The 16,231-nt window shown below is 41.1% G+C and overlaps 1 protein-coding gene across 8 annotated transcripts in view; it reads left to right on the forward strand.

Annotated features, from left to right (window-relative positions):
* UVRAG (UV radiation resistance associated) overlaps positions 1 to 16,231 on the forward strand; it is a 331,075-nt gene that overhangs the window by 293,793 nt on the left and 21,051 nt on the right. For 4 of the 8 annotated variants that reach the window (XR_012423532.1, XR_012423530.1, XM_065528736.2 and 1 more), the window contains one exon: positions 8,703 to 8,794. Coding sequence is in view for 5 of the 8 variants with exons in the window: in XM_065528736.2 (XP_065384808.1) it covers positions 8,703 to 8,794 (92 nt within the window). In the remaining 3 variants the exon portion in view is untranslated. Of the gene's footprint in view, positions 1 to 4,311; positions 4,410 to 8,702; positions 8,795 to 9,284; positions 9,661 to 11,188; positions 11,315 to 16,231 lie in introns of those variants that run through there. The other 4 variants (XR_012423531.1, XM_065528738.2, XM_065528737.2 and 1 more) reach the window with 3 other exon arrangements.

Here is a 16,231-nt window from a genome sequence, read left to right on the forward strand (position 1 = left end):
GTGCAAGAATGCAGCATTTATTTCTTAGCAGTAAAATCACACTACATTTTAAATATGATCTCCAGAGCTGCAAGTTGTCTTCCCTCGTCAATGGAGCAACATTTATCAAGCTGCATGAACTAGTTAATTCCAACTGCAAGAGCTCTAACGTCATAGTTGATTTGTCTTATTTGATTAAACACAAAGTGGAAGAAACCAGCATGTGGCTTTGGAAAAATACTATATTTTTATACAAAAAGGGGGTATATGAGAGGGAAACAGAGAGAACATAGAATTGACATGGCTGTAGTTGTCTGTTGTGGTCTGAATGTACTCATTGCTTGGATTTTCTTTCTTTTAGCTTGTTCCAGTAACTATAAAGCCAGATCTTCCTGGGTTTTTTGTTTTTAGCATAGGGATTATCTTTTGCTACCAGACAATGCAGTTTGTTAATTTTTCCAGGGAAACCACGGAACATTGTTTCTCCCCACTTCCCGTCTAACGTGTTATCTAAGTGTAATTTTCACCTTGGTTACTTACTAGCCATAGAGTTGAACAAAATCTTGATTGCCTCATGGAGTCCTAAGTCAGTCAAAGTAAAGCTGAAATTCAAACTAATTGAAACCAAAATTCCACTTAAAGACTGCTTAGACTCTTTTGGTAGTGGTGGTGGAGTAGGAAGTTGTTACAAAAGGTGTTTATTTCAGAGGCTAATTTGAGGCAGTTAGACCCAAAGCAATATTTGCCTGGTTTTCTTGGCATCTGCCTTCCCCAATCAAAAATGAAAGCAAAAGGAGCCGTAATGTTTAGGGAAGTGTGGAATTGATAATAGTTGGTGAGGGCAGGTGTTGACGTAACCTGAAATAAGATTTCTTAGAGAGAAGAGTACTTCAGTCTTTTAGCCTGTCCATAGCTGCCTTTGCAGTTGTTTCCCTCGTTCACTCTCTTGCTTAAAACCCTGGAGTAGGTTCTTACTACTTACCAGCAAGATAAAGTTGAACTCTTCAGCTTAGCACTCTCAGACCTCGGCAGTTTTAATGACTGTGCTGTAAAGTCAGGCCTCAGGAACTTCTATTCTCTATAAAAATTCTAATTTAACTCTTACAAGTATCTTATGAGGTAAATATTGTTGGTCCTGTTTTATAGACAAGGCATAGATTGGTTATGTAACTTGCTCAAAATTACACACATTATATGGCGAGAATAGGCTGTGATTCCAGGCCTCTCATTCCAAAGACAGAGAGCTGATTCACATTGCCTAGCCTAGTGGACACTCAATAAGTATTTGTTGAATGAATGAATAGGACGTATAGAGACTTAGCAAATGTAGTTCTTTCTCCCCTTTCCCTATCCTTATCCTTTCCTGCTTGACCTGGTTTCTTCTTTTCCTTTCTGCTTTTACTAATATCTTACCAGGGAGTTAACTTGTTGAAGATTATTGAATTTTAAAAAGTTTGAAAATCATTTGACTAGCCCAAGCAAGGAAGGAGTTTGCGTGACCATATAGCAGAGCTGGGTCTTTCACCAGGTCCCCTGACCACTCACATCATGTATCAGTCTTTCCATTTCACTATATAATTATTTAAGATATTGACACCTGTGTGTGTTTATTGCTGCTTCTCTGGAGTGCATGCAGTCAGAAGCTTAATGAAAATTAGCATTTAAAAAGTGAACAGTGTACTTAAGATTTTCCCTTTGATTTGAAGTAACTCTTTCCTTCTTCCTTTTCTGCCCCCCATTCTTAGTAGTTAAGTGGTAAGCCATTATTGAACACCGGCTTTATGCCCAGCCTAGTGGTAGATGCTATTGAGAGGTGACAATGTGCTAGCAGCCCTCACTGTCAGCGCCTCCTAGACCTTGGCGTCCACTTTGGCGGTGCTTGAGGAGCCCTTCAACCCGCCACTGCACTGTGGGAGCCCCTCTCTGGGCTGGCCGAGGCCGGAGCTGGCTCCCTCTGCTTGTGGGGAGGTGTGGAGGGAGAGGTGCGGGCGGGAACCGGGGCTGCGCGCGGTGCTCACAGTCTAGCATGAGTTCCAGCGGGCGCCGACTTGGCAGGCCCAGCACACGGAGTGGCCGGCCGGCGCCGCTGGCCCAGGGCAGTGAGGGGTTTACCACCCGGGCTAACAGCTGCGATGGGTGTGCCGGGTCCCCCAGCATTGCCGGCCCACCAGTGGTGTGCTTGAGTTCTTGCCTGGCCTCAGCTGCCTCCCCGCGAGGCAGGGCTTGGGACCTGCAGCCCGCCATGCCAGAACTGTCCCTGGGCGTGGACTCCCGCCTGGACGGAGCCTCCCCGACGAGCGCCACCCCCTGCTCCGCGGCACTTGGTCCCATCAACCGCCCAGGGGCTGCGGAGTAGGGTGCAGGGCGCGGGACTGGCAGGCAGCTCTGCCCGCCAACCCAGTGCAGGATCTACTAGGTGAAGCTAGCTGGGCTCCTGAGTCTAGGGGGGACTTGGAGAACTTCGATGTCTAGCTAAGGGCTTGTAAATGCACCAATCAGCAGTCTGTGTCTAACTCAGGGATTATAAACACACCAATCAGCACTCTGTCAAAACGGACCAATCAGCGCTCTGTAAAATAGACCAATCAGCTTGCTGTAAAATGGACCAATCAGCAGGATGTGGGTGGGGTCAGATAAGGGAATAAAAGCAGGCTGCCCAAGCTGGCGGTGGCGTGGGAATCCGCTGGGGTTAGTTTCTGCTTTGTGGGAACTTCGTTCTTTTGCTTTTTGCAATAAATGTTGCTGCTCAACTCTTTGGGTCCACGCTGTCCTTAAGAGCTGTAACACTCACTGTGAAGGTCTGCGGCTTCACTCCCGAAGCTAGCTAGACCACGAACCCACAGGGAAGAACGAACAACTCCAGACGCGCTGCCTGTAAGAGCTGTAACACTCACCGCAAAGGTCTGCAGCTTCACTCCTGTCAGCGAAACCACGAACCCACCAGAAGTTATAAGCTCCAGACACATCTGAACGTCTGAAGGAACAAACTTCAGACACACCATCTTTAAGAAGTGTAACACTCACCGCGAGGGTCCACGGCTTGATTCTTGGAGTCAGTGAGACCAAGAACCCACCAATTCCAGACACACTATGACGATAATAATGCGGAGAGTGTGTGTATGTATATATGTATGTGTTCGTGTGTGTTAGTAATGATAACAGGTATTTTATATTGAGCACTTATGATGTACCAGATATTATTTTGGACAGTGTATATACTTCATCTTTAAACTTTGCAACAGCTCTGCAAGGCAGGCAACATCCCCATTTTACATGTAAGGAAATGGAATCTCAGAGAAGTGACTTATTTAAAGTCAGCTAGTAAGTGACAGTACTGGTATTCAATCCCAGCTCTTCTGCATTTAAGCCTATTTCTACTGTGTCGTGATGCCTCTCATTTCTTCCTAAACTGTATTTAACTTGTTAATTACCAAGTATTTATCAAGTACCTATCTAGTTAGTTAAGGCTTTCCAAAAAGAACAAATGGAAAAGTGGCATAGGGAGGAGTTTAGGGTCAAGCGTAAAATGCCGACTTACCTAGAGTAATCAGAGAGCTTTCAATGGAGAATGGAACTTGTGTTGTTTGAGAATAGATAAAATATGAGATATAGAATGCCTAGAGACATGGAGTTAAGAAAGCTTTCTGCCAGAGTAGTGAGTACTGTGTAAAAAGCGATCAGAAGAGTTGTTAGCCAATAATGAAAAGCTGGTTTTTTATATATAAAATCCCATATATATATATGGGACTCTGCTTGGAGACAGAGTCTCCGTTGCCCAGGCTAGCGTGCAGTGGCACAATCTCGGCTGACTGCAACCTGCACTATCCAGGTTCAAGTGATTCTCATGCCTCAGCCTCCCGAGGAGGTGGGAGGTGCACGCCACCACACCTGGCTAATTTTTGTATGTTTAGTAGAGACAGGGTGTCACCATATTGGATAGGCTGGTCTCGAACGCCTCATCTCAAGCAATCTACCCGCCTGAATATGTTTGTCACTTCTCTACTAAAATGCTAATAATAAGGTTAAATAATTTAAAAATTTTAAATTCACAAGGATAAAAGAACAGACAAGACCAAGAAAATTTAGCAAATTGCAAGTAAACGAATGAGTGATAAACTTGACTTGGCAGAAGCGTTTAAGAAGCAACAGAATCCAAACCACAGACTCCAGAAGGATGTGGTGGTACCGAGTACCTCATGAAGTTTAGGGACAATATATAGAGCTAAACATAGGAGGGTAGGTTGACAGTCTATAGAGAAAGAGAAGTAACACTCCCAGTTCATTTTTCCCACTCTCTGCAGCCAATAACTGTGTTCCCCCATGCCCTAGCAGGAAAATGAAGGTTTACTTGCTGAAAAAGATTGAGCCCAAGAAGCTCTGAACCTAAACTGCTTGATACACTGGGAACAAGAAGGAAGGTGCCTTACCAAAAGGTGATTAAATGAAAGTGTAACATACTGACACAGAGTTCCCCAACTACCTTTTCCAACTTTACACCCCAAATAAGATCCAGATTATGCCTCAAGACAGAAGATTGAAGGATTCTTTCTGGGAAGAAAACAGGCAGCAATGAGAGGTACTGGGACTGTAGTACTAACCTTTCCCTGTGGAAAGACTGGATTTCCATCCACTCATTCTACAGTGAACCCTTCCCCCACAGCCAGTCAAGTACTGCCAAGGCAGACTTCCTTCACAGCTTTTTAGAGTCTCACAGTCTTACTTGTAAAGATAAACTAAGCCAAAGATTACTAGATATTAAAGGAAAGCCTCTAATATTTAAAAAAAAAAAAAGTCTAAAATAAAGTGAAAAAAAAAAATCCAGAGGGTAAAATGAAGAAGGAGGAGACAAAATAATAATAATAGAAGAAAATGATCAGAATTAGGCAATGAAAGTATTCATATTGAAAGGATGTAGTAAGTGCTCGGCCCAGGGAATGAAAACAGACTGAAAATGATGAATGAAAGACCTAAATGAAGGCTTATCACTACGAAATTTCAGAATACTAAGGTTAAAGAAGAAAGTCCTAAAGCTTCCAGAGAGAAGAACCAGCTTATATTCAAAAGATTAGGAACCAGAATTTTAACAGGTTTCTAAATGGCAGTAAAGAAATACTTTGGAACTACCTAAGAAAAAGTATTTGCAGCCTTGAAATCTATACCTAGGCAAACTATTATTCAAGTGTAAGAATGGAATAGTTATATTTTGAAATATTCAGGGTGTCATAAAAGTGAACCTCCCATGCTATCCTTTCCAGAAAGATAATATAGGATACAGTCCACCAAGATGAGGCAGTAGATCAAGAAAAAAGACAATCTAGGAAATAACAGCTTCAGCACAGGAGAAAAGTAAACAAAATTTCCAGCATGATGGCTAAAGAAGCTTGTAGGAAGATAATGCAGCAGGCCTAGCTAGCAGCCAATTCAGGCTGAAGCAGAGAGAGGAGGCTTCAGGAAATACATCTCTAAGAACAAAATGGACTTGATCAATTTTATGGTGTGCTTAGTTAGATTGAGAAGAATTTTAAGGGTTTTTGTTTTGTTTTGTTTTGTTTTAATTTTTTTGAGACAGGGTCTCACTCTTATCACCCAGGCTACAGTGCAGTGGCACAATCTCAGCTCACTGCAGCCTCAACCTCCCAGGTTCAAGCAATCCTCCCACCTCAGCCTCCTGAGTAGCTGGAACCCCGGGGATGCACCACTGGATAATTTTTTGTATTTTTGGTAGAGAGAGAGTTTCACCATGTTGCCCAGACTGGTCTGAAACTCCACCCACCTCGGCTTCCCAAAGTGCTGGGATTACAGGTGTGAGCCACCACGCCTGACCAGTTTTAAGATTTTTGTCAGAGTTTGGGGAGTTTCTAGTGACAAGTACATAGAAAAACTCAACTGGTAGAAAAAATGGCAGTTATCACTTCCAGTGAAACAAACAAGTGCAAGAAAGGAATAATACATTACATAGCTCAGCAGCAAACAGTATTTATGTAGGTATAATGAGGTAAACACTAAATGTTGATTTAATTTAAAATGTGATATTGAATGTATTGAGAAGATGAGGAAGGGAACTATGTGTGGGAGAGTAGAGTCAAGTTCTCATACTCTTTCAGAAAAAGCCAGTAGATAATGTATGGGAAAGGGGAAAAAATGTTTGTGTGAGGGCAAAGTGGTGTTAGAGTGCTAAATTCTCATCTTTCATGGTGGGAGCGTAGTAGATGATATCTCCAACTGGAGAAGAAAGGAGAATAAAAAATCTTAATATAAGCATATTAGAAATATGAAGGTGAAGAAACAGCTAAAAGGTGTTCTCAGAGTTTGGGGTAGATAGTAAAGCAGAGAACTTTTTTTTTTTATTTATAAATCTTACCGTGGTTTAGACTTCTTAAACCGTACTTATACTTTATTAATAATAATGTATGTGTTATGTATGCATTTATTTTTGAGTTCTCTAGGTGGAAAATTAAAAGGGTAATATGGTAGATTTTGGCGCTGTTATTAAGAGGTTCTAGCCTTGGCTTTGTCCCTTATCATCCCTGTAACTTTGGGCAGGATGCTCTTGTCTTCCTGGGCCTTAGTTTCTTCATTTATAAGAGGAAGAAGGTTGGAAAGATGATCTCCAGGGTCTCTTTTAGTTATAAAATTCAAAGATTTTATGATTTTTTAAAAAGTACTGCTATGCAGCAAATGGAGAGTTAAGACCCAGACGCAGGCTTGAAATTCCCACATTTTTCTTTTTTTGGTTAAAATCAGACTTGGAGAGAAATTTTCACTGTATTCTCTGAAAACAGTTCCACACCCATCTTCCACTGTGGAACCTGGGGCAGGCAATTGTCTGTGTACTCACTGGGAGACACATAGCTTAGTGTTATTTCAGTCTGGTTTTCTTTTTCCCTTGATGTTTAATATTTTTCACTATGAATCACAGGTAAAATTTCCATGCCATGTGTAAACAATTTCACTTCTTATTGAAACAATGAATTCAGGAATGTCATGTTGGGATATCAGCCATTTTGCTTTTATCAATGTATGGAAAAATGCATTTATATTAATATAAGAAATGATGTCATTTAATATGGGGGTAGATCTTATAATTCAAGGTCAGCAAATCTCAGGAGGTGATTTAGGTCATCAAGCTGAGTTTGAAAAAGGAAAAAACTGTTTTCCTTCTGCTTTCTCAAGTATTGTTACCAGTTTCCTTCTCAGACTTTGGGATAGATGGTAGAGAGTAGTATGGTTTGTGAAAAGCAGGCCCTGGCTGATAATATCTTTGCCATTGAACCATGTGGCCCTGGATAATTTACTTCCCCTTTCTGGGCTTCAGTTTTCCCATCTGCAAAAGAAAAGGATTAGCTGAAATAATATTCAAGATACCTTTTAGTTTTAATGTAGTATGTTTCTGCCTCCTTACTTTGTGTGTGTATTCATTCAAACCATTCAGGAGACCCAGTTAGGTTTAGAGGTTTTTCTTAAAAAGCCCAGAATCAGTGAGAGTGAACTCTTTCTCCCTAAGTATCACTCAAGCAGAGAAAAATCAGTTGAATACTAGAGTCAAACAAAAGAAAACTTACTGTTTTTAGTAGGTGTTTTTTTATGCCTCCTGTTGTCTAACTCTGAAGGTCTGCTTTCTATTCACATGATTTGTGGTTTTCTTTTTTAAAAGAGGGATATATTTAAAAGTTTGACTTAGCCACTCTTAAATTTAAGTGCTAAAAGAGTTAAACTTTAAGACTGATGCCTCTTCACATTTGTACACTGACATACATTTTATAAAGTCTATAAACTTTCTTCATGTGTAATATGTCATTTGAAAAACACATTTTGCAGAACTGTGTTATCCACTTACTGTGTGTTTGATGTGTGGATGAGCATGTGTGTGAATATGCACATCCACTTACTTCGGCTCTCCGTTATGGTCAGTTAGGGAAGCAAATGGTGATATTCGGAGACACAGTTTAAGGAAGTGAAGAGCAGACAGATGAAAACCATTAGCAAGTTATCCAAAGCACTCAGAAAGACACTTAATTTTAGAAAATTGGCCTCTAGCAGAAATAAACAAAGGGCAGATCTCGCCCATAAGCCAGCAGTTTCCCTATACCACCTCTCCAGCTGTGTGCTCTGGTCTGGACAAAGAGGAACGTTAGAGACTCAAGAGAAATACAGAGCACAGCCTCTGTCAAAAGTGAGTTGCAATTTATTTGTTTAATAAGCATTGACTAAGTACCAGCACTATGCCAGGCACTATTGGAGTCAGAGATGAATACAAGATGGTCTTTACCCTTGTTTATACAAAAGAGAGGGGCTGAAGGGAAGCTGGCAATATCTAAAAAGAAACACTGGTTTTCTGGTATATGTCCCTGAAATTGGTGTTAGCAAACCCTACCACGGTCTGGGGGTAGAAAAGAAGGCTAGATACAGGGGTCTTTGAAATATCCTGATTCCACAGTTGGTTACTCTTAGTCTTCTCTGAGTTTAGGGGGCAAGAGAACAGTAAGTAGATGAAGAGGCTACCTTAAATACCATCGTAATTTAAGTGGTTGTGCATATTCATACACATGCTTATCTATATGTCAAATACCCAGTAAGTGGACAGTACTGTGAGGCTGATAATAGTATCATACATTTACATTTCCTCTTTTAGAGTTCAAAAAAAATAACTTGTTTAGTGGTTCATTTTTCTGAAGCTTATAATCTGCCAAAATATCTTTAATTCTGTTTTTTCACCTTCACAGCTAAGATACCAACATGGACTGGGGACTCCAGACTTGCGACAAACCCTTCCCAACCTGAAAAACTTCATGGAGCATGGACTAATGGTCAGGTGGTGAGTACCTTTATCTCTGATAACCAGAAACTGTAATGTGGATAATGATCCTGAAAATCTTTTCTGACTTCCACATTGCTCCACACCTGCATCTGAGTTTTCTTCTGTAATGAGATATCGGAGGAAAATGAAAGGCACCATCACACTTGGGGAGATCTAAGCTCCTGTCTGGCTAAGGAGGATGTAGCCCTCTTGGAGGGAGGAGGGGCCAAGAGGATACTGCTGGAACTTTGAGAAGGTAGCTGAGCAAGGAGCCCTTGAGGGCATTGCTGAGACAAACTGAAAGACAGCCAGTATGATTCATGGTAAGGGAGACCCAGAGCCCCTTGGACCTTTCCAAAGAACAGGTGAAGGGCCTGATTATGGAATGAGCATCAGGATCCATGACTGTGAGCATTAAAGGAAGAAAGCAGATAAGGAATAGGTCAGGGGGTCAGGACTTAGTGTGAGACCAGTAGGTACATTCTGAAATGTTTCTTGTATTTGTCAGTACCTGTTGAACCGTGAGGGCAAGCTGCTGCTGAAAGTGCTCCATCAGGATAGACCTGGACCTTTTAAAAAGAGAAAGAGAGAGGAGAAGTCTGATACAAAGAAGATACTAGATTCATTCACTTGACCTAAATGGAAAGCTGTTGGCTGTGTCCATTTAGTAATTCTTGACATTTGAATCCTTGGGTAGTGGGCAGTAACTTACAAAATCACGTGACTGGAAAGCAGCCTTGTAGAGTTAGCCTGCTGGGGGCAGCACTAGCTTCTGATTCCAGGTATTTTTCCCATCATCTGCTGTGTGGATTTGAAATTCTACCTCTCTGAAATTTGATTTCCTCTGCTGATGTGCCTTCAGAAAAATAAAAAAAAAAACCTGTGATTGGTCTTTACTTTGATTTTCAAAACGGCAAGTTTCAGATGTCTGGTCTTAGATAGGACTCAAATACACAACTGTTGTTAAGCAAATACACAACTGTTTAAAGAATTCCACTCAAAACATCAAAATAATTATTAAAGCTTGGTGTTGATATGGACCCGGATGCCTTCAGGAATATGAGAGAGGAATTAAGTTTTAATGTAAAGTAGTAAGAATAATGAAAGTGAGCTAGCAGGCATTTACATAGCTTGTCTCTCTGTAAAGTTCTGTGATAGGCGCTCTGCAGGGAAACAAGAAGGCTCAAGCCCTGTCCCCAAGAGATTTGTGGTCCAGTTGGAAACAAGGCATAGAATTCATGAAGAGGTTTTCTAACACAATGGTAAATAACCTAAAATAATGAGAAAATTGGCAACCTACAACACTAATTAATTACACTCAATGAATCTTGCTCAGTGCAGGATAGCAGGTTATCCCTGTACCATTTACTGAAGTGTCTGTCTTTTCTCCACTGATGATAATGGCATCTCTTTTGTAAACCAAGTTCACTTATCCATAGAGATCCATTTCCAGGCTCCCTAGTCTGTTCTGTTGCTTTATTTGGCTAGTCATCGATTAGTATCACATTTTTAATTATTGTAAGATGTAATTTCTAAAAGTCTTGTTGAGATTTGAGGATGAAATAAAAATCAAAATGTCCATTTTACTACTGATAAAGCTGCTTGGAAAATGGGGCTTTCGATCTGTAATAAAATGGGCTTGCAAAGATGTCACTCAAAATTAAACTTATCCTCATAATCACAATGTAAACTGGAGAGCCACAGGCTTTCCCTAGAGAGGCAGACCCTTAACTAATTGGCAGGCAGTGATCAGGTGGCTTCTCTGCAGGAGCCCAGATAGGGCTGAGCCAAGAATACCCAGTTGCTATTTTGCCCTCTAAATTCACCAATCAGAAAAGTCCCGCCTCCTCTGAGAGAGTGAGAGGATGGAGGGAGCCAAAAGTGTTAACTCCTAAGCCATGTTCCTTCATAGGAAGGGAAAAGGAAAATACCTCCAGCTTTCTTGGTATCTGTTAGAGAAAAGCTCCTACGTAAGGCTCTTCTTCAAAACTCTTTGCTTTGCTTGACTTGAGTCTTTGAGTGATTTCACAGCTTTATGACATTGGGTCTTCCTAACTATGAACATGTTATATCGCTTGCTTTTTTTAAACATACCTCCGTGAAGTTTATAATTTTCTACATAAGGGTCTATGCATCTTTTATTAGATGTACTTAGTCATATTAGCTTACAGTTTTGGTTGCTGTTGTAAATTTTTTTATTATAATAGTTAACATTTTGTGGCTGGTATACAGGAATAGCACTGATTTTTAGTATTTTGAGAGTGTGTTCTGGCAACCTTGCTAGCAGTTACAGTAGTTTGTTTCGATTCTCTTGAATTTTTTGTGTATATAATCATATTTTCAGTGAATAATGGTATTGTTTCTATTTTTATAACTGCATTATTTTTCTTGTCTTACTACGTTTTATTACAGAAAAGGAGCAGTGATAGTGGATATCCTTGTCTTCTGACTTCAAAGAGAATGCTTCTAATTTTTCACCATTAAGTATTATATTTATTGTAGATTTGGGTAGATATCCTGCATTAGCAAAAGGAATAATTTTTCTATTCTTAGCTTACTAAGAGTTGTTTTTTAATCATGAATGTGTGTATTTTGAATTTTACCATGTTTATTCTGAATCTATTGAGGTAACACTACATTTTTCTAATGTTAAACCATCTTTGCCTCCTGGTCATGATGTGTTATTTTTTCCTACATTATTGGGTTCTTTGGCTATTATTTTAGAATGTCTCCATCTGCAAACTGAAATGAGACTGGCCTACAGTTTTTCTTTCACATAAAATCCTTGTCTTATTTTGGTTCGAATTGACCAAACATGATGAGGTTATAAGAGCTTCATAAAATAAACTGAGGATCTTTACCTTCTTTTCTATTCTCTAGAACAGATAGAGGAAATATCTCTGTCTTAAAGGTATGGTAGAACCTAGAAAAAAACTAGTGTTTTTTGTTTGTTGCTGGGGAGAGTGTAGATTTTTAACTACTGATTTAATTTCTACAATGCTTACAGGTCTGTTTCTGTTCTGTTTTTCCAATTCCTCGTTTACTCGCTCCAGTCTGATTTTTAGTTCTATGAGTATGCTGAAATTCCTTTTATCTAGCTTGGTGCCTACTGAATTCTAAACATAGGCCCAAACCCAAAGGTCACTTTTCATCCTTACCCTGTTCAATGTCACCTGGCCTTGCTGGCCATTCCTGCCTTCCTGAAACACTCTTCCTTGTTGTCTTCCACAGGGCTGCCTCTCTTGGCTTTCCTGCTTCTAGTTTCTCCATGGCCCCATCTTAGGCCCTCTTCCCTTTTTCTCTCTCTACTCTCTTCTCTTTTTTTCTGTCCTCCTCTGCCTCCTCTCTACCCCCTTCTTAAGTGTTCTCACCCATTCCCATCGCTTTGAAAGCCATATATGCTTATGACTCCCAAAGTTTTGTTTTCAGCGTAAGCCTCTCCTGCACACTCTGGATAGCCAGGGGCCTACTTGACTCTGCCCCTGGGAGTATTACAAGCATCTCAGCCTCAACACAGCTAAAACCCTCCTTCCACCAGCACAATTCCTCTCAGCTAATGGGACCCTGTCTACCCAGTTGCTCAAACCAGGGAATCATCCTTGATCCCCTTCTTTTCTTCACTCACATCGGAGCTAATCTTATTCATCAGCAAGCCCTGTCATCACTAACTGCAAAATACACAATCTGTTCACTTCCCATCTCTGCTATTACCACTCCAGTCCAAGCCACCACCTTTTCTTCCCCAAACAGCTGCACCAGTGCAATTTGTCTCCCTGATTTCCCTCTTGTCCTGCCTCGGTCCACTCTCCATAGTAGCCAGAGTGATCTTTTTAAATGTTAGCTAGATCTTAATCACTCTCAGCTTCAGTGGCAAGAGTGAAATCCAGGTTTTTTTCCACAGTCTGCTTGGCCTCTGCCTCATCTGATACCACTCCCTTTCCACTCTCACGTCCTGTCACTGTAGTGGCCTCTGTGTGGTGATGTGAATAAGCTCTTTCCTGTCTGAGTGGTCGCGCTCACTGTTCCTCTGTAGAATGTGCTCTGTCTCTTCCTTCTTTCCTGCCACCATCCTCACCTCATCGCCTCATCCAGAGGGAATAGTTTAAGAAAAGCAGCTTTATGAACACAGCAGCTTTATTGGCAATGAATAGACACCTTGGCTGGAATGCAAATTCATTTTAAGAATGGGGAGAATCTGGGCTTTGTGGTTCCTTGGCAGTCCTTTTTAAGAAAAAGAATACAAAATTACAAATACGAAATCGGAAATGAAAAAGCATTTGGAATGAGAAACAAATGACAACAAATTACTGGAACCTTAGAGAGTAGGTCCTTTTCTTCTGAGATGTCTGTAGACAATTTACTCAAATTATTTACATATAAATGCTTCCTCATTGTAACCTGACTGCCCTGCTCCTCCTAAAACGCTGTGATTTCCAGCAACTCTCAGTTCTAAGGTATGGAGAAATTAATTGACTTTCCAGGCATAATTGACCCATGAACCTGTAGCAATAAAACTAGAATCTAGGTGTCCTGGCACTTATGTAGCAAACCCATTAAGCTCCATGCTCATACATTTATAAATGTAGTGCCCCTCTGTGCCAGCTGTGCCAAGCACATAAACACTGGGTGAACAAGAATGTGCCACTTTATGGTGCTGTAATGTAAAAAAGGCTACTAAAGTAGATGCAGAGCACTGCAAAATGAATGCTACATGTTAGTTCCAAGTGAAGATCACGGCAGGAAGCCAGGCTGGAAGTCACAAAGCTAAACAGAGCCGCAACAAGCACTTTGAGTCTCAGAGGAAATCTGAGAATTTCCGAGAGCAGCCATGCAGTGAGGAGTTACCTCTCAAGCCTTTGCTCCTTAGGGCAAAGGGTAAAAAAACTCAGGTTCCTAAGGGAGGCTCTTACATCTTTGGTAAAGCAAAACACTTCCATTTTCTGTGTGGTTGTTACCATTCACAGATTGGTCCCTGTGGAGGCAGATTGCTGTATGTTCTTTTGGTGTTGAGGATTGTATACTGGCTGAGGATCAGTGCATTCACTGAATTCCTCCTTATGGTAAGCTTCAAAGTTATGTGACAGCTTGTTTTGTTTTATTTTGTAAAGAAAAGCTGTGATAAAAATCCTTTTACTAGAGTAATTCTTTTTCTTGCACATTATGGAATTCTTAGCTAATATGAGAATGATCAACCTGATTAATCCTAAAATGAACCCCTATTTTCTGTGAACACAGTTGCACGGGGCACAGCTCTCAGTGATTTATGCCAGGTCTTTCCAAAAGGAGTGCCCATTTTTTCATCCTAAGATTATAACCTAGTCGTAACTACCAAGCAACACAATTTTGAAAAGCAGAATTTCAGCTTAGAATCTGTGCTCTTGAATACTTTGATTAAAAGTCACCAGAATGTCATTTAAACATCCCGTTTTTCTTTTACTATTGCCTGCAAAGTGATCCGAGACTCAGATTGACATGCACATGCACCGCTGATGTGGGTGCTGAAGAATGTGCGCGCAAGCTGCTGTGTGATGGCTGCCTGGAAGACGATAAGTTTAGAACTGAGTGGAAGAGATTATGTGCTGAGGTTGCTGTGAATGGACTGTGTGATGGGGCCCCAGCATCCAGGTCCTGAGACAGTGCCTCGATTTTGTCCCTCCACCACTCCCCCACATTTTCTCAACTGACCCCCAGGTATAGCACTCTCCTATACTTGGAGGTCACCTCCGTTCTTTACTTAGGCAAGTTCCCACTACCCAGAATAGCCTGCCCCTTCCTCTGCCCTATCCAGATGTTGCTCTCACTTCAAGATCCAGCTCATATCCTACCTCATTCATTCACTCACTCAACACCACAGTGGCAGATACAGAGATAAGTATGTATTCTCTCAGTAGCTTAGAGTCACTTCTCTGCCTAGTCTTACCCACTAGGCTTTTGAGCAGCTTGGGTGTGGGGACCACGTCTTACTCATCTCTGTGGTCCCAGCCTGGCATTACGGAAACCAGGGAGGCTAGAGAAGGGGATGAAGAAGCCATCTGAGCTGTTCTACTCATGGAATATGCTCCTTGAGCTTGTGTTCAAGGAGCTTACAGTCTAATTAAGGTAGTGAAATAGGAGCAAACAACATGTACTGAAAAAAGTAAAAAGTATGACATGCTATAAGAAAAGTAGGTAAGTTATTTTGAACATTCAGAGGAAGCCCTTTAGTTCCCGGTGTGAGGGGTGTAGAGAAGCCTTTACTAAGGAGATAACATTTCAGTGGAGAGTGGACCTGGAGCACAAGAAGAATTTGACCACGTGAGGATTGGGGTATAGGACCAAGTAGGTTAAGAAACAGTGGCCCAGTTAGGTGGAAAGACTAGGACTATGAATTTGAATACCAGCACCACCATTTACTGCCTCTGTGACCTCAAACAAGTTTAAGCTACCTGCCTCAATCCCTTTACCTATAAAATGAGGGTAATAGTGCCTACCTAACAGTGTGGTCATAAGAATTAAATATGTAAGTACCTAGCATACTGCCTGGCACTTAGTAATACTCAATAAGCGGTAGCTTGTATAATGAATAAATGAATCGTGTTTACTGTCTATATCTTTTTAAAATCAAATGCATCCTTTGCTATAGGTGTTTTTACTTTGATATCTATAGTCATTTGACAGCTTGGTATAGAATATGGCTCTTGTTCATGTTCTGGCTCCTGCTGTCTTGTACGTTAATGGTACAGATTTACCATGTGTCTACCTCTCACTTACCGCAAGTCCTTTATAAGACCACTCTGAGGACTTAGAAGTACCCTACACATCTGTTTGCCTACAAACTTTTTTTGGTACCTGCCTTCTTAGGTAACTCTCACCCATAATTAGAAGTTAGGAATAATAAAATCTCTTACTTGCAAAACTTTCTATGTTTTCACTTAAGCTTGCAAGAACCCTGTGAGGGTAGCTGGGTAAGAAGAATGACCACTATTTTACAAACCAAAAAACTGAGACTCACAGTGCCAAGCGACTTGCCAAGATCACATGATACTAAGTGATGGAACTGGGACCAGAAACCCAGATTATCTGACTCCTAATCCCATATTCTTTTTACCATATCACAGTGCCCTTTATTGGGTGATGGCCATTCTCTTCCTTCTCTGCCCTTCACCTGCCCTCCTGTCTCTGTACTACCTCTATCCTAGTGCCTCCTACCTTCCTCAGGGAAACCCACCAGAGTCAAATCGAGAGCGCTGGAAAGATACACTGCAAAATTAGGCAGCAGGCCTGGTGGAAACATTCCTGGTTGTTTATTCTACCCCGTTTACCTCCAAGAGGGAGGAAACTAAAAGTCATAAAACTTTGGGAAGAATTTAAGAACTTTAAGACTGAAAGAAACAAAAATGATCACATTTCAATTTCATTGGTTGAGAAACAGGAACACGGAAGAAGGAAGCATGTGGGTTGGGTGAGTGGCCTAAA

This window comes from Macaca fascicularis, chromosome 14 (assembly GCF_037993035.2).
Source record: "Macaca fascicularis isolate 582-1 chromosome 14, T2T-MFA8v1.1".
Lineage (NCBI taxonomy): Eukaryota > Metazoa > Chordata > Mammalia > Primates > Cercopithecidae > Macaca > Macaca fascicularis.